Raw genomic sequence first — 24140 nt, 5'->3', positions numbered from 1 at the left:
AGTACCCTTACTGTGCCATTCTCCATTGCAAGTGCTCGTAAGTCTTCTCCTTGTTTGTTTACGGTCTCTTGCAATGATACCAAGTATGCCATGATCATGGTTTTCGATGTCGTTGGTTGGGTGGTTGTGTTGCTATCTCCATACGTAGGAGATCTTGGATCATTTTCCACAATGGTTGTGGACCTTGTTGAAGAAGAAGAACCCTTGCGAGTGAGAGAAGACATTGTATGTAAAATAAGAGATGAGAGTCAATTTTCTTGAACCTGTTCACTTCGAAAATGCTGTTACAGAAACACCTTCCATAAGTCTAAAAATTTATGTCTTTATATCAATGCGTAGAGGGCTTCGTGCTCTTCAATTGAGGCTATAGATCACCCAAATCGGAGTTCGAATGAAGAAGTTATGATCAAAAGAGTGAACTGTTGTCTACCAGGTCAAAAAACGTCTGCGTTTTTTGTTGGGGAGAGAGAGAGAGAGAGAGAGAGAGAGAGAGAGAGAGAGAGAATTGTCATCTTTCTTGAGTGATTATAGGAACTATAGTCCACCCTCCTCACTTTGTGTGCGCATGCAAACACACACCTACAAATATGTGCATGTGTGTGACCCAATGACCATGCTTTGCTTGGAAGCAACAACACGCGGATCACACACTAGTTTTTCATATGAAAGCATTAAAATCTTCTTTTTGTTTTAGTTCTTCAGTGGATCCCTTCATTTTACGTCTTTTCTTGCCTAGGTTCTCCAAGGAATCAGGCTGTCATTTTGAAATTGAACGGGGAAAAAAAGTTTTTGCTAGGTGCAACCCCGAGTCTTGGCCCCGGAACAATCACTCCCAAGCCCAAGGCTCAACCAACACTCCATCATGTTTTACTTGATACATTGTACACCCATAAAAGATATTGTAACTAAAAGGAGAAAGGTCACTTTGAGTTCACACGGTGTACACGCGTGATGGGTGGTGTCACATTGAGGAGCAAATCACTTGGGATCACAATGATGATTACTTTGAGTTCATTTTAATTTGGTTCACTATGCCTTCACTCGAGGATTACTCTTCGATCGGATGGCGCAATTCTGATGTTGATGCTGCCCCAAAAGGGAGACCATTGATCTTATCTCATAGCCCGTGTGAATCAGTCTTGAGGCAAGGCCCCAAATCCTGCAAGTGGGGGGGTGAGTTCAAATGCTCTAGACCAAAGAGAGAGTGAATTTGGGTAGGACTTACATTACTCTTCCGCCTACTTAGCCAAATCTTGCAAGTCGATAAAATGGTATTTTGGAAGCAAGAAAATTACCAATATACCCCTGTAATTTGTGGAAATTGCCAAAATACCCCTTAAATTTCAAAAACTCCCAATCCACCCCTCATAATTGGCCAAAAAATCCCAAAATGCCCTTCAATTTTGTAAATATTCCCAGAATACCCCTAATTAAACCTCACAAACATCTCTAAAAACAATTTCTTTTGCAGGAGATTGGTTTTCCTTAATTGAAGATGATAGAATTAGGATTTTAGATGGTATTGAGGCCTCTTCAACTGAAATTGTTTATCATTTTCAAACACAGATGGCTCTACTAGTGAGCTCATTGGTGAATAATTTATGCAAAAATTGGGGTAAATCCATTCTGAAATGATCCAAGGGTATATTGAGAAATTTTTAAATTTTGAGGTGACACAAATTACAAGGGTATTTTGGTAATTTCCCTTTGGAAATTCGAATATTCGAAAATGAACATGCGTGAAGCTATGTCAGATAAGATTATCGCGAGCTGGTTTCCCTGCACAGTTGTGCCTGTCTGAGCTGATATCACCGTCGGCCGAGCACTGTTGGGTCATAGCCAGCTATTCTTCACCGATATGATTGATGGTCTTTGGAAGGCGGCCAGTTGCCGATGCAAGGAAATGAGCCGGGATTTTTAAGCTGGCGAACGCAGAGAATGCTGGTGAACAGATTCTTGAGGTACCCAATTTCTATTTTCCACTCTGCACAAATCCTGTTGAGCAGAGGGCGGAGTACCTATGCTCCTCAAGAAGCCCAAGAACAGCCTGCTCCCAGTAAAGAGCTAATCAGCAGCAACTGCTCCAATTCAGAAATTATTACTTTGTGGGCAAGCTACAGATTGCGAGGCGGAGAAAAGCTGCATGAACTCCGGAAGAAAGGAATGGTTGCGAGCATGGTTTCTGACTTTGATGCAGAGAACAGAACCCAGTACAATCACTACATTGCCTTGCAAAGAAAAGAAGTATGGGGCTATGTCACTCAAATGGGCCGCCAGGACTTCATGTCTCACTTTTACAATCTAGCCCTTCATGAGCACCCTGAATCTGATCAAATTCGACATGTGATCAAAGTGTACCCCAGAAAGGTGCATAAAAAAATCTAATTTTTAGTGTGTTTTTTTAATAGCCTTTCTTGCATAGTTGATTGTGTGTGTGTATGTTTTTTTAAGGGGGGGGGGGGGGGGGGGGGGGGAGGGGGCATGGGTTTATGGAAACAATTTTTTTGCAAGTATCCGGATTTCCCTGGAACAATCTTTGACAAATTGATCATCTTTTCTAAAAGTGAAGAAGAGCATGGACAACATTTGGCTTTGGTTTTTTGAATTTAAGTTGGCAAGAAGAGCAAGTTTTTAATGTCAAAAATTCACTATTTTAGACATATCATATTTGCAGAGGATATTCGCATGAATCTAGATAAGGTTAAGGCAATAAAGAAGTGGCCTGATATGAAGTTTGTTCATGAACTTCACAGCTTCCTTGAACTAGATTCTTTTGTCGACGGTTTATTGAGCACTTTGCCGCTCTTACTTCTCCTCTTCATTATTTGATGGAGAAAGGGGTAAAAGGAAATCAATGTCTTCAACATGTTGAAGAGCAAGCTGTCTACTGATCCAATGCTCGCACTCATCCTTCTCGATTTGAAGAAGTCTTTTGTGCTTGCCCAATGCTGATGCTTGTGGCACTAGCTTTAGAGTAGTCCTTGAGCAGATGGGCATGTGTTTTCCTCTTAAGAATTGCAATGACTATGTCCATATGAGTTGTCTAGGTCATTGACGAGGAGGAGTTACTTTCTATCTTACATGCTCTTGATTCATGGAAGCCTTATCTAAAGAAGCAGAGTTTATGATTGAGACTGAACATCAGAGCCTTCACTACTTTTATGGAACCATTCAAAATTTCTTGAAAGAAATTGGGATGGACCAATTTCCTTTCTCTATTTCACTTCCAAATCCTCCATGTCAAAGGAAATAACAAGAAGATAGCTGATGCACTATCTCGTCGACCATTTGTGGACTACATCACTATTGTCACTCATCCCCATGGATGATTTGAAGGATTTGTACCCTACAAACCCCATGTTCGCTGATATTTCTGAGAGACAAAATAGCGCAGTAGATGCAAGACACACTTGCGGTAGCAGACATGCACGAGTGTTTGCGTGCGTGTGTGTGTGTATGAGAGAGAGAGAGAGAGAGAGAGAGAGAGAGAGAGAGAGAGAGAGAGAGAGAGAGAGAGAGAGAGAGAGAGAGAGAGAGAGAGAGAGAGAGAGAAGAAGAAGAAGAAGAAGAAGAAGGAGAGACGTCGTAGGAAACTATCCCAAGAGACCTAAAGATCTATCCGACGAGGAGAACCTGTTATTCAAGAGGGAAACAATCTACCACACTTGGGTGATAGAAAGAGGGAGAGAGAGAAGCAAGCCAAGCTTGAGATTGTTTCGATTAACCCTCACTAGATGGATACAAAGTGATAGCCCAAGGGCCTTTATATATTTGCCATAGAAGTCAACTGGTCTTTTCCTTTGTGGACAATGTGTAACAAAGTGCCCAGGCTGCTTGCATATAAAGGATTTATTCTCAACCATCAAGACCTTCTTTTCCTCGAGCGACTTACGCACAAAAGGCTTCCTTTCCTGTTTCTTTGCCTGCGCTCCAGAAGTCTCGGCTGAGTCCTTGTCCTTGTCGACCTTTTCTGAACCTTGTGACGCTTCAGGAGCCGTTTTCACAAAGGGCTTCTTTGCTGAATTTTTCTTTTGCTGCCCCCCTTTCACGTTGCCCGGAAACCCACTATCCTCTCCCTTCAACAAGGCAAGACCAATGTTGGCAACTTCCATAAGGTGAGTGAGGGTAGCCACTCTGTTCTTTATACAGTAATCTCGAATCCCTTTAGGCAGCCCACAACAATACTTCTCAATGTGCTCTGTCAGTGGCACAAACCTGTAGGAGGTTACTGAGAGCAACGCTTTACAAAACCTCCGATTGTACTCCTGAAGGCTCTTGCAAGTAGCCGCAGCGAGTTGGTGCCAATCCGTCATGACATCGGCTTCAAATTCATTTGACAGCCTTGCAGATGCAAACATTTGCTTGAAGTATACCCATGTGGCGGGTGCCTGTCCTTGCATCAATAATGTCGTCCACCATGTAAGCGCATTGCCTTTTAAGAAAATGGCAGCTTTTGTGACCTTAGAGTCCTCTGTAAAATCCCCCCCTGCATAAGCTGTATCAAACTGCTGGAGGAAAGTAAGAGCCTTTGCCTTATCCTCAAAGCCGCTGAAAGTGCTAAACTTTACAGCTGCACCACCTTCTTTGTAAGCTTTTGGCTTTTCCAATGCCCCCGAATTGTCATAGGGAATTGTCTACAATATGGGCACTGTAATAGGGGTCATTGGCATTCCTTGGCCAGAGACATTTTGCATCGTAAGTGCCATATTTGGCTGCTGTCCAGAAAAACTAGCCATGCCAAAATTGCCCCATGGCACCCCAAACTGGCCTTGATTGCTCTGAAAGCCTTGCTGCATGCCGATATTACTATACATGGGGTTTGGCATCATGCCTTGCATACTCCCAAACACTGTTCCCGGCATATATTGCTGGTTTCTAGGTGCATTACCGGCCATACTTTGGAACACAGATCCACCCCAGAAATATCGAGGATGTACCGTGGGTGGTGGAAAAACCTGATGCATTGCCTAGAAACTGGTTCCCTGTCCATTCAATGCAACATGTGGACTCTGAAAGGCGGCGGGCTGAACTGACAAATGAGTCTAGTGACGAGGAAGAAAGAGCAAAAAGAGGAGAAAGATCAAGAGACAGAGGAGAGGCACGAAGAAGGCAAAGAAGAGTCGATCCCATAGAAGATCTTGGAAGTACTTCGATGGTTCAGACAAGTATTCCTCCTCCTGAGAGCCGATGTTTGCTAAGAGCAAGCAAGAGCCAACCAATATGATTTTCACGAGGATAAGAAGAAGAAACCCAAAGATTTTAAGGAGGGCGGGCAAGCTATAAAGTTTGACACTTTTCTAGCTTCAAGGATACTCAGAGAGCCCTCGCTTTCATTCAACAGTTTGATATTGTATACTTCGGAGGGCACTATTCAGAGCACTTCAAAGTCCGGAGGGCAGCATCCTACATGCACAGACTTGGTGGTCTACCATGCTTCTACGAAGGGAGGCACAGACATAGTGGCTTCAGTTCAAAAGAGTATTCACTTCGTCATGGCTCACTCAAGAATACGAACGAGATGTGATCACCGCTTGGAATCATCCGAGGATGACCAAGGAAGATACCCTAGATACCTACTGTCAGAGATTTTGGGACACTTTCTTATTAGCCTCTTCTTTCAAGAAAATTACGTTCAAGCAACATATAGAGTGATTTTGTTGTGATCTACCTAAAGAGATACAAGATTATTGTCTGCTGCAGAAGTTCGAGTTCATGCAACAATGGATGGGACATGCAAAGCGAGGGTTTGCAATGCATGGAGGCACTCTTACATACCCCACAAATAGATTAGTCACAGCTTGGACCGGACAAGATACAAACAACAGTAACAAAAGGAAGGGAAAGCAGAGACCTTGAGGCCCTTGATTGTCGGAAGAACAACAAGCCAAATACTTCAAGGAGGGTAAATGTTACGGTTGTGGCGAACATGGGCATGTTTTCACCAGATGCCTTGACAAGGCGCCAAAAGAACAGCCAGAGGACAAGCTTGAGAGTTCTAGAGGAGCAAAGGAGCGAGCAAAGAAGGGAAAGACAAAAGTTGGACTGGTAGCAGATTTTCTTAGGACCGACCCTGAGCAAATGGATGAAAGTACGGAGCTCTGCAGAGCGTGGAGTAGAGTACGAGATCAAGAAGCCCTTATCTTCTTCGATGGAGGAGCCAAGGCCAACTTCATTTCGACTGAAGTGGTGACTCGACTGGGAATTACGTCAGAAGAAATGCGACCACCAGCTGAGATAGTTCTAGTGGCACTTGGACGGGATGTGGCCATTACACCTGTCATAGGCAAACTTCGGCTGGATTGTCAGGGTATTTGGGGCACGAGGACTTCTATATCATGCCTTTGGAGGGGTGTAATGTCCTTTTGGGAATCCCTTGGCTCCACAAGAACAATGTGGTGGTCGACTACATGGCAAGAAAAGCAACGTTGAAGAATGAAAAGGGTAGAGAAATAGGACTTGATGTAAAATTGAAGGGCGAGTCAGTCCCACTTGTATCGCCTTTGGCCATTTCCAGATTAATGAAATCCAGTCTATTTGTTTACTCGATTTTCTTAAATGAGATAGATGACAAGAAAATGTCTAATTTGTCCGAACTTGAGAAGGAACGACCTGAATTTTTGCAAGCTCAAGCTGACAGTATCTCCGAAGGTTTACCAAGAGAGTTATCTCCTCAATGTTGTGAAGATCACACGATTGAATTGATTCCAAGCAGTACGCCACCGAACCGGCCACCTTACAGAGTAAGCACATCCCAAAATGAAGAGATAATGAACCAAGTGAAAGAATTGTTGGAAAAAGGATCCATTCAACCCAGTATCTCACCATTTTGTTCGTCGTGCTTTTAGTCCTAAAGAAAGATGGTGTCACAAAACGGGAGCGTACACGAGCACTTAGAAATCTGAAAAATAAAATACTTTGCAAAAGGGAGAGAAGGGAGAAGATCGACACAGTATTGGGGACCAGAAGATGGGCTGGTCCCCCCCTCGTTAAGAGTATTCTTTATTCAGGGAGAATTCTTATACAAGCACGAGAACCCGAGGAAACCCCTCCGTTCTGTAATCTTAGACCCGAAGGTCGTGCTTTCCCGTAAAGGGCTTGGGCGCAAGGCCGTTCCTCCCGTAAGGGACCTAGGCGCGAGGCCGTACTTTCGCGTAAGGGACTTAGGCGTAAAGTTGTACTTTCCCGTAAGGGACTTAGGCGTAAAGCCGTACTTTCCCGTAAGACGGGAGGTTCCTGCAAAACAAACCACACAAAGCAACAATTCTCAATGCGTATCAACACTGTATACCTGTCGCTCCTTACTCGGAAAAGCGACCTCCGTACTCAGTCGTCACACGAACACTTGCAATTTCCGTCGCAAGCCTCTACTCCAGAATCCCAGCGCTATCACTTTCTGCTGCTTCTGGCCTCTCCAGAAACTGAACGTTGGCTGTCCTTTTATAGGCTCTCGTACCCGGCGGGAATAGCAGCCGAAAAAGCAGAGCCCTGGCGCCCTAGAGAGAGGAGAGAGAGATCGCTAGTGTTGGCGTTTTTTAGAGAGAGGAGAGAGAGAGATTGCAGATTTCAGCGTGCGTAGCCTATTAGCGCTTCCTTTTTAGAGGGACTTGCTTTATTTTATTAATAAAGGGCTGGTCACTTAAAAGTGACCGGCCACTTTATGAAATAAAGTGTGAACCTGTTCAAACTTTAAAAACTTACTCAGTTAGTGAAAACAATGCTACACAAACACATTCCAGGTGTCCTTGGGTGCAGGACACGGCACAGATGCAATGCAGACACAGACTCCTCGTGGGAAAACATCTGCCCTCCCGCGAATGTTCCTGCTTTTCATAAAAAGCTTCATTGAACCCATCTTTATTCTTGTGCTTGCGTTCTTACGCGTATTTTCTTACTCAGTTCGGATTTCCTCCTTAGCCTACGGGATGCCCCCTTACTGATGCACCCGTCACCCATCATGTGACGCATCAGGGGCACTCGTAACCCGGCCCTTTCCACCGAACTTACGGAAACTTCTTCGCGATGTTTACCGTCACCCATCAAATGACACATCAGAGTTTGTCCGTTCTTGATGGCAGTTCCTGTAGCTACAATCTTTTAACAGTTCTTAGTGCACACAATAAAATATCCTAAAAAAAGAGATTAATCATTAAAAATAAGAAAATAGTTCCAACTAGCAACATCCCTCCGGCTTCTAAACAGTTGACCTCAACTGTAGTGCTTGGACATATACCTCCAGTATCTCGGGATAAGCTGCTAATTCCTCCTTCGTCATCCATTGAGCATCTAGATTCGAATAGTTCTTAAACTTAACCAAATACTTCCGTGTTATCTTTCCGGATTTGAGAGACCGCTCCTGATGACTTACTATCTGCTCCGGTTGGAGTATTTCTTCTGTTTCCTCAACCTCAGGAGGTTCTTCAACACTAGGCTGGCTTGGAGGCGGTCCCACATACGGCCGGAGTAAACTGACATGGAAAGCATTATGGATCTTCCAATTAAGCGATAGCTCTAATCGGAAAGTGACATCATTTACTCGCTCAGTGATCTTGAATGGCCCATAATAACGGGTAGAAAGTTTTACCACTTTCCCCTTATGAGACGCTTGTTTCTTAAGTCTTGCCTCTCAAACTTGAGTAAGACTAACTGTCCGACTGTTAAGTCTAGATTCCTTCTGTGCTTGTCTGCAGCTTTCTTATGCTTTTCCTGAGAGCGTAGAATAGCTCTCCTAACTTGCCCGTAGGCTGTGTCCAAATCCTGGACAAATTCATCTGCTGCAAAGATCTTATCCTTAGTTAAAAGGATGGGTGGAAGCAAAGGCTTACCATAGAGAATCTCAAAAGGTGCTTTCCCTGTCGATGAGTGTATGGTATTGTTATACGCATACTCGACAAGAGGCAAATATTTCTCCCAGTCAGATTGCCGGTCTGACACATAAGCTTTTAACATATCCAATACTGTGGAATTGGCTATCTCACTTTGCCCGTCCGTTTGAGGATGGTAGGCAGATGAAAAATTCAGCTTCGTACCAAGATTATCCTTCAAGGCATGCCAAAAATTTCCTGTCATGCGAGGATCTCGATCACTCACAATAGACTTAGGCATTCCATGATGCTTAAAGATCTGTGCCAGGAAGACCCTAGCCATATGATCTGCTTTTATCGTTTTCTTGACTGGTATAAAGTGTGCTTGCTTGCTAAACCTGTCCACAATGGTCCAGATTGCGTCATTTCCAGTCTGAGTTCTAGGGAGGTCCATGATGAAGTCCATGGCAATACTTTCCCAAGGTTCATTAGGCACAGGCAAAGGTTGTAGCAACCCGCAACCCAGGCGTCTTATGGCGACCATACTTCACTTTTTGGCAAACCAAGCATTCCCTGATATATTTATCAATGTCTGCTTTAAGGCTAGGCCAAAAGAAATATCTTTCCATTGCTAAGGTCGTAGGGAGAATACCCCGATGACCCGCATAAGGCGAAGCGTGTGCTTCATCCATGATCTTCTTTCTTAATGGTTCCGCCACACATATGGCTTGATGGTGGTAGAGATAACCGTCCTGAATGGAATAGGGAAACTCATTCTCTCCACGATGTAGCTTTCCCCAAATGGTGGAGAAATCTGGATCATTCGGATACAAATCTGGTAGTGCTTCTAATTCTTGGTGATACACCGAAGTGATAGCGTTCACCCTTGGCCGCCTAGACAATGCGTCCGCGACCACATTCTTACTCCCAGCCGTGTGAAGGATATGAAAGTGAAACATAGACAAAAAGTTAGCCCATCTCATCTGCTTCTCAGATTGTTTCCTTTGCGTAAGAAAATACCGCAAACTCTGGTGATCAGTCTTGATCACAAAATCCGCTCCTAGAAGATAGTGCTTCCAGTTGGATAAGGCGTGAATCACAGCCGTGAGTTCCTTTCCGTAGATTGATGCATGCAACTCTGCATCCTTAAGCCGTCTGCTTTCGTAGGCCACTGCATGGCCTTCTTGGTTTAACACTGCTCCGATGCAATCGCCTGAAGCATCGCAGTGAACCTCAAATGGTTTCCTTAAGTCAGGCACTATCAAAATAGGTCCATGGCTTAGCAAGTACTTGAGCCGATCAAAAGCTCCTTGTTGTCTCGATCCCCATTTGAAAGGAATCTTCTTCTTTGTCAAATCATGAAGGGGTCCTGCTACATGAGCAAATCCTCGGACAAACCTTCGATACTACGAACATAATCCCAGGAAGCTACGTACATCATGTACCGTAGTGGGAATAGGCCAATCTTCTACCACTCGGATCTTGGCAGGATCCATACTCACTTGATTGTGAGAGACTATATGGCCGAGATAGTGTATCTCTGAGAGAGAACTCGCTCTTCTTTGCATTCGCATGCAACTCATGCTTTCGCAATTCTTGAAACACTAAGTCCAAGTGCTTCTGATGTTCCTCTTCTTACTTAGAGAAGATGAGTATGTCGTCAAAGAATACTCCCGTAAAAGCTCGATACGGGCTGAAAATGCGGTCCATCATGCGATTGAACGTCGCAGGAGCATTGGTCAAGCCGAAAGGCATTACCAAAAATTCATATAGTCCAAAGGTTGTGCGGAAAGCAGTCTTATGGACATCCTCAGGGGCGATCCGTATTTGTTGATACCCACTCTTTAAGTCTATGCGACTAAAGACACTTGCACCCTGCAACTTATCAAGTATATCATCAATCCGAGGGATCGGAAAACGATCCTTGATCGTGATCTTGTTTAAAGACCTATAGTCTATGCACATGCGAAACGTGCCATCTTTCTTCTGTACCAGTAGAACTGGAGAGCAGTAGGGTGAAGCACTTGGCCGTACTAACCCTTTCTCTAGAAGCTCGTTGACTTGCTTCAAAATTTCCTCTTGCTGAGCAAGACTTACCCGATAAGGGGGTTGATTGGGAGGCGAGCTACCCGGTATGAGATCTATGCGGTGATCTTCCGGACGTTCCGGAGGGAGTTCATCAGGAAGTGTTTCCGTGAAACAATCTTTGTACTTTTCAATAAATTGAAGACGCTTAATTTCCAGACTAGAGAGAGAGTCCCTACTAGTTTTATCCTTCTCACGTGCAAAATACTAGTTTTATCCTTCTCACGTGCAAAAATCAAGTAAGCAGAATCACACTTCTTCATTTCTTTCTTAATGGAGATATGGCTTACAATTGGGAACTACCAATCTCCTGCATCAGCATGAATCTTTAATTTTTCTTACCCCCATGGTCAAAAGTGAGGGTCTTTTCCACATAATCGGGAATAGGTGTCATGTGGAAGTGTCATGGCATACCCAAGATGATATCACACTCCTCGATGGGTGCCATCAAAAATGATTCGCGGTCCTTGTACTCGCCAATCCGAAGATTGAGTTGTCCTTGCACGGGAGTTGCATTGGTTGTCAACCCCTCGAATGCCGATCCGGATGTAACCGGTGTGCCAAGCTGAGCCGGTGTGAGGCACAAACGTTCCGCAGTATCCAGGGAGATGAAGTTATCCGTGGATCCTGGATCATAAAGAATCAGTACTCGCTGGTTGTTCAAAGACCCCCAGCCCTTCAGAAGTTGACGCTTCCCTTTCTCCGTTTCTGTGGTTCCTTGAACATCTGGAATTGAGTTCGAGCTTGGCGGTGCGGGTTCCTTCCTTGCTTTTTCTTGCCTCGTAGAGGCTTGTTCTTGCCGTTGCTGCTTTAGTGGGCAATCCGGTTTCATATGTCCTTTCTCGCCACAGTAGAAGCATCTTCCTTCCTCTCTGAAAGTTTGAAGTTGAGTAGGAGAAAGATACTTAGTTCGCTTGCCATTGCCCTCTGGCTTCTTAGAATGATCATAGTCCCTAGATGGAGGACGTTTTCTTCCTTGGCTCCCTTGGTCATCGTAGACCCCTCTTTGTCTTGCACGGTAAGTGCTATGCTCCATTTTTCTGGGTGTCCCGGTTGAGTGCAAATCCTTAGCAATGATTGCTGACTCCATCATCCTCTGAAGAGTGTCATGCGGATACACTTTCATACTCTTTCGAAGCTGCGGTTGGAGACCCGCTTCGAACTTTCGTTTCTTTTCCGCGTCGGCAATCTTCATGAAGGGAGTGGCCTTCAGAAGAACCGACCAATACTTGTCCACATAAGTCGTTACTCTTTCATGTTCCTTCTGGGCAAGCCAGTCCCATTCCTTCCGTATGTCCTGCTCGAAGTCAGGTGGAAGAAATTGTTCATAAAATTCAGATTTGAAGCTCTCCCAAGTTCTGGCTTGAGAACCTTCCAGAATCTTGGCTAACCACCAATTACTTGCCGTTTCCTTGAGGTGCATCCCCACATGGCGTAATTTGGATCTTTCTGTGAAGTGCCCATTGGTAAAGGCGACTTCAAACTGCCTGATGAAGGACAGTGCTTTGCAGATGTCTTTCCGTCTGTTGTAGGTTTCGAACTTGATGTCCTTGTCGCCCGATTTGAAGACTCTCATGCGATGTTGAGACTTGCGACCATGCTTCTTGAATCGAGGCTTATCTTTAGGTTGATGTAGGGCAGTAGTAGTAGCGGCTTCCTTCTTCTGACGAGATGATCGAGAAGTAGAAGTGTAATCAGGAGAGTAAGATGGAGATGAGATAGAGATGTCCTTGCTCTCGTCTAGCAAAGAGAGCGCTTTTTCCTGGCCTTTCCTTGGAGTAGGCCGTTCATTCCGATCCGAAGATCCTTTGTGCACCTCGGCACGTTCTTCTTCTCTTTCCTCCTGTGGTCTCACGCCAACAGTGTTGTCTTGATGCCTGGCTGCATTGGTTCCATTCGTTTTCTTCATTCCGCCCAAGAGCTTTTCGACATCTGGCAATAGTAAGATTTGTTGCAAATCCGCAAGCTGAGCTTGCACTTGTTGAATCTCCTCTTCAACACTTCTCCCTTGGCCCGACATGGTTCTTCCCGTTCTTCCCGGAATCGTCCTTCTTTGCAGAGAAAGAGAGGAGTCAGAGCTCTGATACCACTGTCACAAAACGGGAGCGTACACGAGCACTTAGAAATCTGAAAAATAAAATACTTTGCAAAAGGGAGAGAAGGGAGAAGATCGACACAGTATTGGGGACCAGAAGATGGGCTGGTCCCCCCCCGTTAAGAGTATTCTTTATTCAGGGAGAATTCTTATACAAGCACGAGAACCCGAGGAAACCCCTCCGTTCTGTAATCTTAGACCCGAAGGTCGTGCTTTCCCGTAAAGGGCTTGGGCGCAAGGCCGTTCCTCCCGTAAGGGACTTAGGCGCGAGGCCGTACTTTCCCGTAAGGGACTTAGGCGTAAAGTTGTACTTTCCCGTAAGGGACTTAGGCGTAAAGCCGTACTTTCCCGTAAGACGGGAGGTTCTTGCAAAACAAACCACACAAAGCAACAATTCTCAATGCGTATCAACTCTGTATACTTGTCGCTCCTTACTCGGAAAAGCGACCTCTGTACTCAGTCGTCACACGAACACTTGCAATTTCCGTTGCCAGCCTCTACTCCAGAATCCCAGCGCTAGCACTTTCTGCTGCTTCCGGCCTCTCCAGAAACTGAACGTTGGCTGTCCTTTTATAGGCTCTCGTACCCGGCGGGAATAGCAGCCGAAAAAGCAGAGCCCTGGCGCCCTAGAGAGAGGAGAGAGAGATCGTTGGTGCTGGCGTTTTTTAGAGAGAGGAGAGAGAGAGATTGCAGATTTCAGCGTGCGTAGCCTATTAGCGCTGGCTTTTTAGAGGGACTTGCTTTATTTTATTAATAAAGGGCTGGTCACTTAAAAGTGACCGGCCACTTTATAAAATAAAATGTGAACCTGTTCAAACTTTAAAAACTTACTCAGTTAGTGAAAACAATGCTACACAAACACATTCCAGGCGTCCTTGGGTGCAGGACACGGCACAGATGCAATGCAGACACAGACTCCTCGCGGGAAAACATCTGCCCTCCCGCGAATGTTCTTGCTTTTCGTAAAAATCTTCATTGAACCCATCTTTATTCTTGTGCTTGCGTTCTTACGCGTATTTTCTCACTCAGTTCGGATTTCCTCCTTAGCCTACGGGATGCCCCCTTACTGATGCACCCGTCACCCATCATGTGACGCATCAGGGGCACTCGTAACCCGGCCCTTTCCACCGAACTTACGGAAACTCCTTCGCGATGTTTACCGTCACCCATCAAATGACACATCAGAGTTTGTCCGTTCTTGATGGCAGTTCTTGTAGCTACAATCTTTTAATAGTTCTTAGTGCACACAATAAAATATCCTAAAAAAAGAGATTAATCATTAAAAATAAGAAAATAGTTCCAATTAGCAACAGATGGATCGTGGAGAATGTGCATTGACTATAGGGCTGTCAATAAAATCACCATCAAGAATAGATTCTCGATACCTAGGATCAATAATATACTGGACAAGGTACAAGGTTCTACTTGTTTCAGTAGAATCGACCTGAAAAGTGGCTACTGTCAAATCAGAATGTTCCTAGAGATGTATATAAGACCGCCTTCATAACATCCTTTGGATTGTACGAGTATGTGGTGATGCCTTTTGGTCACTTTGACCATCACTTTGACCACAAATTTACACTAAATAGACCAAAGAACATGAGTCATATAGACGCAAATGTGCTAATAAAACATGGAGAGATGAGGACCCAAAGGGTGGCTTTTATAGCCATTGGGGTGCTTCAAAGTTCAAACATATGGCTATTGGAGAGGAACTAACCACTAGAAATGATCAATTTTTCAAATTTTAAAAAAAGTTGACTGTCGCTCCCTGTCGTCCCCTCCCCTCCCCTGTCGTCCCCGGACGTTATTCTTGCGTTCCCACTTGGCAAGCATCTGCCGTCCGTCCCCACCCGTCCCCGTCCCGGAATCGGGTGTCCCTCATCCCTAGGGTCCGTCCCCTCCGTCCCCTGTAACTATGACCCTGGACCATAGTGAAGAAAGGCCTTGGGCGCCATAGTCGTAGGAAAGCCTCTCTGCGCTCTTGCATGCGGTCGGAGCTGTCCTGGAGTCTCTCCAATTGATCCCGGAGAGTGTGAATTAGCTCCAACCAAAAATCATGAACAGTCTCTGCCGATGGGATAGGGTGAGCCTCGAAGATGCAGATCAACGGGCCCGCCAAATGAACTAGAGTGTTAGGCCACAGACGAGCTCCCTCTCTCTCGCTGCACCACTCCTGAGGGTAAGCTTTGTGACAAGCTAAAGTGTAGGTCGACCCCCTGGATCACTATCATCCTGCCGATGGAAGCCAACTCAAAATGTAACGCAGGGCCCATGAGAGTGGATGAGGCTCAGCACCCCAAGTGTATTGTTGAGCCGTGGAAAGAGCCGGCATCAGCCGAAGAACCCGAAGCCAAACCTGCTGTGCCGTAGGACAGTCCCACAAAGAGTGTCGTTGACTCTCCAAAGGATGGCCACAAGCTGCACAGGCCGCCGAAAAGCCACTGTGTACTAGCCAGCTCCCAACTGCTGTAGCTCTGTGTACAGCAAGCCAGTGGAACAAAGTGACTCTCCTTGACTGTCTGGAGTCCCACAACCGCTCCCAGAAACCTGACAAGAACTCAGCTGTGAGACCCTCCTCCTACCAATGAAGTGTTGCTGACACCAACATGTGACTACTATCTATCCTTTTTGTTGATTTCTTTCTTATTATTTATTTATTTTCACTTTTTGGAAACACCCCTCTGGAAATCTAACTGCCCTACATTGCATAGCTAGTGTGGAACTGTTCAGAGGGAGTCCAGGCCTGAGGGCAAGAGAGCACTAAGGTTGGACAAGGACTATGGTTAGCCAAAGTGGGGTCATTGATTAGCCAAAGTGGAATCCTTTGCTACATAGGCTACATTTCAGTTCTTGGTGTGGCTGCAGTGTACAAAGAGGGTGAGATGACCTAGAAAGATACAATGGCAGCATCTCCTAAAATTTAGGGAACTGCTATTTTGGACCTGAAAATGTGTTCTCGTCATTAGCTCTGGAATGACAAGAGGAACATTTTATTGCTCTGCTGCAAAGTCAACTGAAGCACCAGTTGAGATATTTTTAGCCGGGAATGCCCAAAGTCGGAAAGTGTGCCATGTGGCACTCCGTGAGCATTCTGCTACTTCTGGCCAGAGAGGGGGCGCCTAAAATGAGAGGAGACTCATTTGCAGCTTTGACACAGGTTAAGAGCTATGGAGTGCTTGCTTACCCTCTATGTACAGTGAAGTGCAAGAACTGATGCCTTGCACAGCTCTCACTGCTCTCTCTCTCTCCCCTCCGTGCAGTTATGTGATGCCCCTCTAGTGGGCTACTGAGTTGACCAATGTATACAGTTGTGGGTTCATGCTTTTGTGTTGAGGCAAGAGCCTCTTGAGCAGGAACAGGTGTAGCTAACTGCTACACGAAAAGCAGGAACCGGTGAGGCTAAATACCTCACCAAACAGGTGCAAATTCAGCGCAGCTGGGCTGCTGATTTTTGCTGATTTGGGACTGTTTTGGTGCCCTAAAACTCTCCAGATTCAAGGGGCAACTACCCCAAGGTGCAGGGGACAGTATAGGGGCTACAGGGAGCTGAAAACAGTGAAAAACCAGAAATTACAAAGGCTGGTTATGCTCTGTTTTGCTCAGTTTATGGTTGATTAGGGACAAGGACAGTGGTCTCCTTAAGATTCCCTACTTGCAGACTGAATTGGGCTGGATTCTGCACCGTTATGCTGCCCAAATTCCCACATACAGGTTAAGAACTGCGGGATACAGGTTATGCTACAAGCACTCTTTGTACTTCCTCTTAACTGTTAAAGAATAAAGAAATACCGAAAGGGGCGCCTATTTAGGGGCCAATCTGGTGTCGGTCTTCTCATACAGGTGCAATCTAGCAAGCTGTATCCCTTTCCCCTTTGTTGTGTCTTGAAAGTACAGGTAAAGTGGGTGACAAATTAAATGGGTGAAAGCAAATAAAGTTTAAGTCTAAGGTCTACCGCCCTATTTGGTTCAAACAAGCCGGTTTCATGGTTCCATTGCCGGGATCAAATCACTTTTTCCCATAGAAGTGAGCCTTGGTCAGTTTGGGCTTGAAGACACAGGGGATCATTGACTAGACTCAAGGAATTGCAATTATGGCTGACAGACCAGATGATGTGACTGAAGAGGTTTCCTCTTCACAGGGTCAACAGACACATGAATTGGGTGAGTCTTCAAGACCACCACAGACGGATGATGATATATTCAGGACCCAGTTGGTTACTGTTGTGACTATGTTCACACAGGTAATGCAGAACCCGAGGTTTTTAGCCTTTCTGCAACCTCCTCTTCCGTCTTAGCAAGTTGGGTCACTGGATCATATTCAAAAGCCTGTTAAGGCTCAAGCACAGGTGATTCATACTGCAGAATCAATGGAAACACCTGTACACTTGACGGAGACCATGCAGTCTCCAAAACCTGTGCCTAAAGTGCAAGAATAGGTGGCTGAAACTCCAGTCTTTCAAGCTGTACTAGTTCAGCTAGCCACCTTTTAGCAACCTATAGCTGGTTCTAATGGGTAGGGAAGCAACCTACAGGCTATGCAACAAGTTTTCCGACCACCTTCAGTACACCTTGGCTATTTTGGAGGTGGATCAGTATTCCAGAGCATTGCTGGTCATGCACCTGGAAATCAGTTTTAAATGATGATGCCTAACCCCATGTATGGTGGCTATTTTGGAGGTTGATCAGTATTCCAGAGCATGGCTGGTCATGCACCTGGAAATCAGTTTTACACGCCAGGAACAGTGTTCGGGGGTGCTCAAATGATGATGCCTAACCCCATGTATGGTGGCATTAGCATGCAACCAGGGTTTCAAAGCACTCAGGGCCAATTTGGGATGCCACAAGCAAGTTTTGGTATGGCTGGAATTACAAATCAACAGCCAAATATGGCATCTCTAGGTCAACTTAATAGCGGCCAAGGAACAGTGTTTCCATGTTTCAGTCACTTCCATATAACAACTTAACGCCGCTGGAAGCCAACTCCGTACAAAGAAGGTGGCAAAGGTGTGACATTCACGACCTTTACAGGGTTTGATGACAGGAAGAAGGCTCTCTCATTCCTTGAGCAGTTTGACAAGGCCTATGCAGGAGGAAATTTTATAGAGGCTTCAAAGGTCCGCAAGGCAGCCACCTTCTTGATAGGGAATGCGGGACAATGGTGGACAACTTTATTGCTTCAAGGGCAAGCTCTGTCCACATGGATTTACTTCAAGCAGATTTTTGCATCAGTATGGTTATCTGATGACTTTGAAGCAGATGTCATGACAGAATGGCACGAGCTTAATGCTGCTACTTGCAAGAATCTAGTTGACTTCAATCGGAAGTTTTGGAAAGCTCTACTTCCAGTAACTTCCTACAGGTTTGTGCCATTGACAAAATAGATTGAAAAATACTGTTGTGGCCTACCCAAAGGATTGAGAAAGTACTGCACGAAGACCAAAGTCACTACTTTGACGTAGCTCATTGAGGTAGCAAACACTGGCAATGGTTTGCTCAAGGGAAAAGATTGTGAATTCAATACTGGCGTCAAGGAAGGATCAGCCAAGAAAAATTCAGCGAAAAAGTACGTTCTCAATGAGGTTCCTAGAGCGACTCAGGAGCCAGCCAAAGCATGGAAAGGCAAAGCCACGGCTGAACTAGCAAAGGGACCAGCAAAGAAATGGAAAAGACCTTTTCCTCGCAAGTCGGAAGAGCAAAGGCAGGTCTTGAGGTCAGAGAACAAATGCTTTATCTGTGAGCAGCTTGGCCACATTCCTCAGAATTTCCCTCAAAAGAAAAGGCCAGCTGATTCTGAAGACAAGGAGGACAGGAAAGGAAAGAGGCCCATGGTTGTTCTAGAGCCAGATATGGTGGGCGACAAGCCAAATTCAGATGCAAGTGAGCTTTGTAGAGCATGGGGAAAGGTCAGGGATCAAACAATGCTTATCTTCTTTGATCCAGGTGCCAAAGCCAACTTCATTTCCCCAGAATTGGTTTCAAAGTTGGGAATCAGACCTGAAGAGATGGGGTATACAGCAGAGATAGGTTTGGCATGTCGTGGCCATACAGAGGCTGTGACACCCATCATCGGAAAGTTGCGCCTACATATCCAGTCCTATGTAGATACTGAAGAATTTTACATCATGCCATTGGATGGATGTGATGTGTTGCTAGGCATTCCTTGGTTGTTTCGTATACAGGGAATCATGGATGCCTACAACAAAAAGATCACTGTATAGAGCAGGGGAAAGACTCACATTCTGGATGTAAAGCTTAAAGGGGAGTCTATTCCCACTGTATCAGCTTCTGCTATTACTTCTGTAATGAAAAAGCATCTTTCTGCGTACTTGGTTTTTGCACGTGAAGTGTCAGATTGTGATGAATCAAATTTATCTGTGCTAGATAAAGAAAGGTCAATGTTTTTACAACAGTACAATGACTGTTTTTCAGATTCATTACCGTCTCAATTACCGCCAGAGAGACCCGAGGACCATGCGATAGATTTGGTGCCAGGCAGTAGCCCACCAAATAGGCCTCCGTACAGGGTTAGTGCGGCTCAGCAGAAAGAGATAATGAGCCAAGTACAGGAGCTGTTAGAAAAGGCGTTGATTCAGCCCAGTTCATCTCCATTCTGTTCTCCAATGCTGTTGGTGCAGAAAAAGGATGGCTCATGGCGTATGTGCATCGACTACCGTGCACTGAACAAGAATACCATCAAGAATAGGTTCCCTATACCTAGAATTGATGATATTCTGGACAAATTAGAAGGAGCAGCTATGTTTAGCAGGATAGATCTAAAGAGTGGGTACCATCATATCCGCATTAGATCAGAGGATGTGCACAAGAAAAGTTGCGCCTACATATCCAGTCCTATGTAGATACTGAAGAATTTTACATCATGCCATTGGATGGATGTGATGTGTTGCTAGGCATTCCTTGGTTGTTTCGTATACAGGGAATCATGGATGCCTACAACAAAAAGATCACTGTATAGAGCAGGGGAAAGACTCACATTCTGGATGTAAAGCTTAAAGGGGAGTCTATTCCCACTGTATCAGCTTCTGCTATTACTTCTGTAATGAAAAAGCATCTTTCTGCGTACTTGGTTTTTGCACGTGAAGTGTCAGATTGTGATGAATCAAATTTATCTGTGCTAGATAAAGAAAGGTCAATGTTTTTACAACAGTACAATGACTGTTTTTCAGATTCATTACCGTCTCAATTACCGCCAGAGAGACCCGAGGACCATGCGATAGATTTGGTGCCAGGCAGTAGCCCACCAAATAGGCCTCCGTACAGGGTTAGTGCGGCTCAGCAGAAAGAGATAATGAGCCAAGTACAGGAGCTGTTAGAAAAGGCGTTGATTCAGCCCAGTTCATCTCCATTCTGTTCTCCAATGCTGTTGGTGCAGAAAAAGGATGGCTCATGGCGTATGTGCATCGACTACCGTGCACTGAACAAGAATACCATCAAGAATAGGTTCCCTATACCTAGAATTGATGATATTCTGGACAAATTAGAAGGAGCAGCTATGTTTAGCAGGATAGATCTAAAGAGTGGGTACCATCATATCCGCATTAGATCAGAGGATGTGCACAAGACTGCTTTTAGAACGACGTTTGGCCTTTACGAATTCTTAGTGATGTCCTTTGGTCTCACAAATGCTCATGCTACGTTCAACAGGATGATGGACAGAATTTTCCGTCCACACCAGCAGTTTGTTGGTACATTCTTTGACGACATGATAGTCTACTCCAAGAATGAAGAGGAGCATAGGCATCACTTGGCCATTGTGTTCAAAGAGCTACGCAGCCATAGGTTGCTCATCAATAGTGAATTTTTTCTGGAAGAGATTCACTTTCTGGGACACATTGTCTCAAAGGATGGTGTCAGAATGGATCCTGCTAAAGTTGAAGCGATCAAGTCGTGGCCAGATTTGAAGACAGTGCACGATGTCCGAAGCTTCTTGGGACTATGCTCCTATTACAGAAGGTTTATCCGAAATTTCGCTGAGATTGCTTCACCTTTACATGCTCTTCAAAAGAAGGCAGTCACCTTTAGATGGACACAAAAAGAGATTTCAGCTTTTAATCTCTTAAAGGAAAAGATGACTTCAGATCCAGTCATTGTGTTGCCAGATCTTAGGAAGTCATTTGTGGTCCAGTGTGACGCCTGCGGTAGTAGCATTGGTGTAGTGCTAATGCAAAATGGCAGGGTAGTAGCCTATGAGAGTAGAATCTTGCAAGGGCCAGAAAAGACTATGCAAGTCTATGAAAAAGAACTGCAGGCCGTGATTCAGGCGCTCTTAAGTTGGAAACACTACTTGGTAGTTGCAGATTTCGTTGTCCAAACGGATCATCAGACCTTGCGATACTTCTTGACACAGGCAAAGTTATCTGAGAAGCATATGCGATGGGCAAATATCTTGTCCATGTTCCATTTTCAGATTGTGCATGTGGAAGACAAGAAGAACGTTGTGGCTGATGCCTTGTCAAGGAAGCCACAAATTTCAGCTGTGTCAATTCCTTATCATCATGAGCTTGATGATATGAGGGAACAGTATGCAAATGATGAAGATTTTGCAAGGGTCTTCGAGCAGCTAATGGATGGACAACGTCATGAACACTATCTTCTCAAGGATGGCTTTATGATGATGCATGGCAGATTGTGTGTCACAAAGCCATTGCGACGCAAAGTTATGGAAGAGAGTCATGTCCCACCGTATGCAGGGCATCGTGGTATTGATGCTACAGTTAAAGCGGTTGAGACATTCTTCTACTGGCCTACATTGAGAAGAGAAGTGGATGCCTTTGTGCGAGAATGCATAATATGCCAGAAGGTCAAGTTTGACAGGCAAAAGGCACCAGGGTTATTGCAACCACTGTCTATTCCAGATAAACCATGGGAAAGTATTGCTATGGATTTTATCTTTGATCTTCCGAGAACGCAGACAGGAAATGATGGTATTTGGACCATCATTTGCAGATTCAGCAAGCAGGCTCATTTTATTCCTGTCAGGAAGAAGAAAAAGCCAGATCAGATAGCACGCTTGTTTATGAGAAATATTTTCAAGTATCATGGCATGCCACAGTCGATTGTTAGCGATCGTGATCCACGCATGACAAGTTTGTTCTGGAGAGGCTTGTTTGAGAATATGGGCACAACGCTCAAATTCTCTTCGTCATTTCATCCTCAAACAGATGGGCAGTCAGAAGAGGCAAATTCTACTGTCCTAGATCTGGTGAAGTGCTATGTGTCAAAGCATAAAGGAAAGTGGGAGCAGTATTTGCCATTGGTGGAGTATGCATACAATAATACAGTGCATTCATCAACTGGCAAGACACCTTTTGAGATAGTTGAAGGTGGCAAGGAAGTTCCTCCCATACTGCATACAAAGGACAAGATATTTGAAGCAGATAAGTATGTTCAGGACATGGATGAAATGTACAAGAAAGTCAAAGTGGCCTTAGAAAAGACTCAGGCAAAGCAAAAGAAAGCAGTTGATTGTCACCGTCGTGAAGTGGTATTTTCACTTGGTGATTGGGTGCTTCTGCGCTTTGAAAAGGCAAGGTTAAAGAAGATGAAGGGCAAGGAAAGACTGTTTCCAAAGCTGAGCATGCGTTACTATGGGCCTTTTCAAGTATGTGACATAATCAATGATGTTGCATATAGGCTGGAATTGCCTGAGAGTTGGAAGATTCACAATGCGTTTCATGTGAGTCTTCTCAGACCCTATGTGGGTGATGTGCCAGAAGATATACCAGCTGAAGATCAGCCGGAAGTCGAGGAACTTGACGAGATCTTGGTCCCGGAACAGATTTTGGCACATAAAGAAAGAAAAGTGAAAGGCAAGGTTGCTAGGCGTTACTTGGTGAAGTTCAGAAACTATCCACCAATGGATGCTAAGTGGATGGAAGAAGGTGAACTTGCAGAGTCACCAACTGTGTTATCACTTTACCTTGAAGCCTTCGATTTGCAACCTGCCTTGACTCCTTGAGTTTCAGAGCTACATGGATTGTCAGTGTGACAATGGCTTCTGAAAGAAATGATGTACATGTTATTTAAAGTGAGCTCAAATGAAGTGCATGTTACATGAATGTTAGAGCTGTACAGATTGTCAGGTTGGCAATTGCTCTTATGGAATGTCCAAAAGTTTGGTTAGTGCTATAGAAGTGAGTATTTCTTGTCAGTTTGTCAATGATACAGTAATTGCTTCTATTAAAGAGTACATGTGTAACTGCATTCTTAAACTGTCGGTTTGGGTATGCTCAAAAGTGTTACTGGATCCAACGTGTACTAAAAGACAGTGGCAAAATGCGTAGCTACCATTTTGTCATTGGAAAGTTATTGACTCAAAGCAATGGCAGAGTGCGAAGCTACCACTATGTCATTGGGACAGGGTTCACACGCAGACAATACATGTCTCAACGAGGTGTTGAATACACTAGGGTTAACAATGAGCATGTATGTGTCGTACATGTGTCGATAGGTGTGCGCACACCCGAGTGTTGACTGTGAGCATGTGCGACATAGATGCAAACGAGGACATTTGAGATTTCAAGAGGGGGTATGTGACCAGCATGTGACTACTATCTATCCATTTTGTTGATTTCTTTCTTATTATTTATTTATTTTCGCTTTTTGGAAACACCCCTCTGGAAATCTAACTGCCCTGCATTGCATAGCCAGTGTGGAACTGTTCAGAGGGAGTCCAGGCCTGAGGCCAAGAGAGCACTAAGGTTGGACAAGGACTATGGTTAGCCAAAGTGGGGTCATTGATTAGCCAAAGTGGAATCCTTTGCTACATAGGCTACATTTCAGTTCTTGGTGTGGCTGTAGTGTACAAAGAGGGTCAGATGACCTAGAAAGATACAATGGTAGCATCTCCTAAAATTTAGGGAACTGCTATTTTGGACGTGAAAATGTGTTCGCGTCATTAGCTCTGGAATGACAAGAGGAACATTTTATTTCTTTGCTGCAAAGTCAACTGATGCACCAATTGAGATATTTTTAGCCGGGAATGCCCAAAGTCGGAAAGTGTGCCATGTGGCACTCCGTGAGCATTCTGCTACTTCTGGCCAGAGAGGGGGCGCCTAAAATGAGAGAAGAGACTCATTTGCAGCTTTGACACAGGTTAAGAGCTATGGAGTGCTTGCTTACCCTCTATGTACAGTGAA

General features: G+C 44.8%; 1 protein-coding gene across 2 annotated transcripts in view; it reads left to right on the top strand.

Annotated features, from left to right (window-relative positions):
• The first annotated feature begins 1731 nt into the window (after positions 1-1731).
• The window catches only part of LOC147438297 (uncharacterized), a 37748-nt gene continuing 15339 nt past the window's right edge, over positions 1732-24140 (top strand). Inside the window, exon 1 of one of the 2 annotated variants that reach the window (XM_086486105.1) lies at positions 1732-2367. In XM_086486105.1, the coding sequence (XP_086342231.1) occupies positions 1894-2367 (474 nt within the window). In that variant the 5' untranslated portion in view covers positions 1732-1893. The remainder of the gene's footprint in view (positions 2368-24140) is intronic. The other variant, XM_086486106.1, reaches the window with a different exon arrangement.

This window comes from Adiantum capillus-veneris, chromosome 17, assembly GCF_014529385.1.
Source record: "Adiantum capillus-veneris isolate H3 chromosome 17, ASM1452938v2, whole genome shotgun sequence".
NCBI classification, from domain to species: domain Eukaryota; kingdom Viridiplantae; phylum Streptophyta; class Polypodiopsida; order Polypodiales; family Pteridaceae; genus Adiantum; species Adiantum capillus-veneris.
The sequence above is the reverse complement of the archived record's forward strand: the minus strand, read 5'-3'. Positions and strand labels throughout refer to the sequence as shown.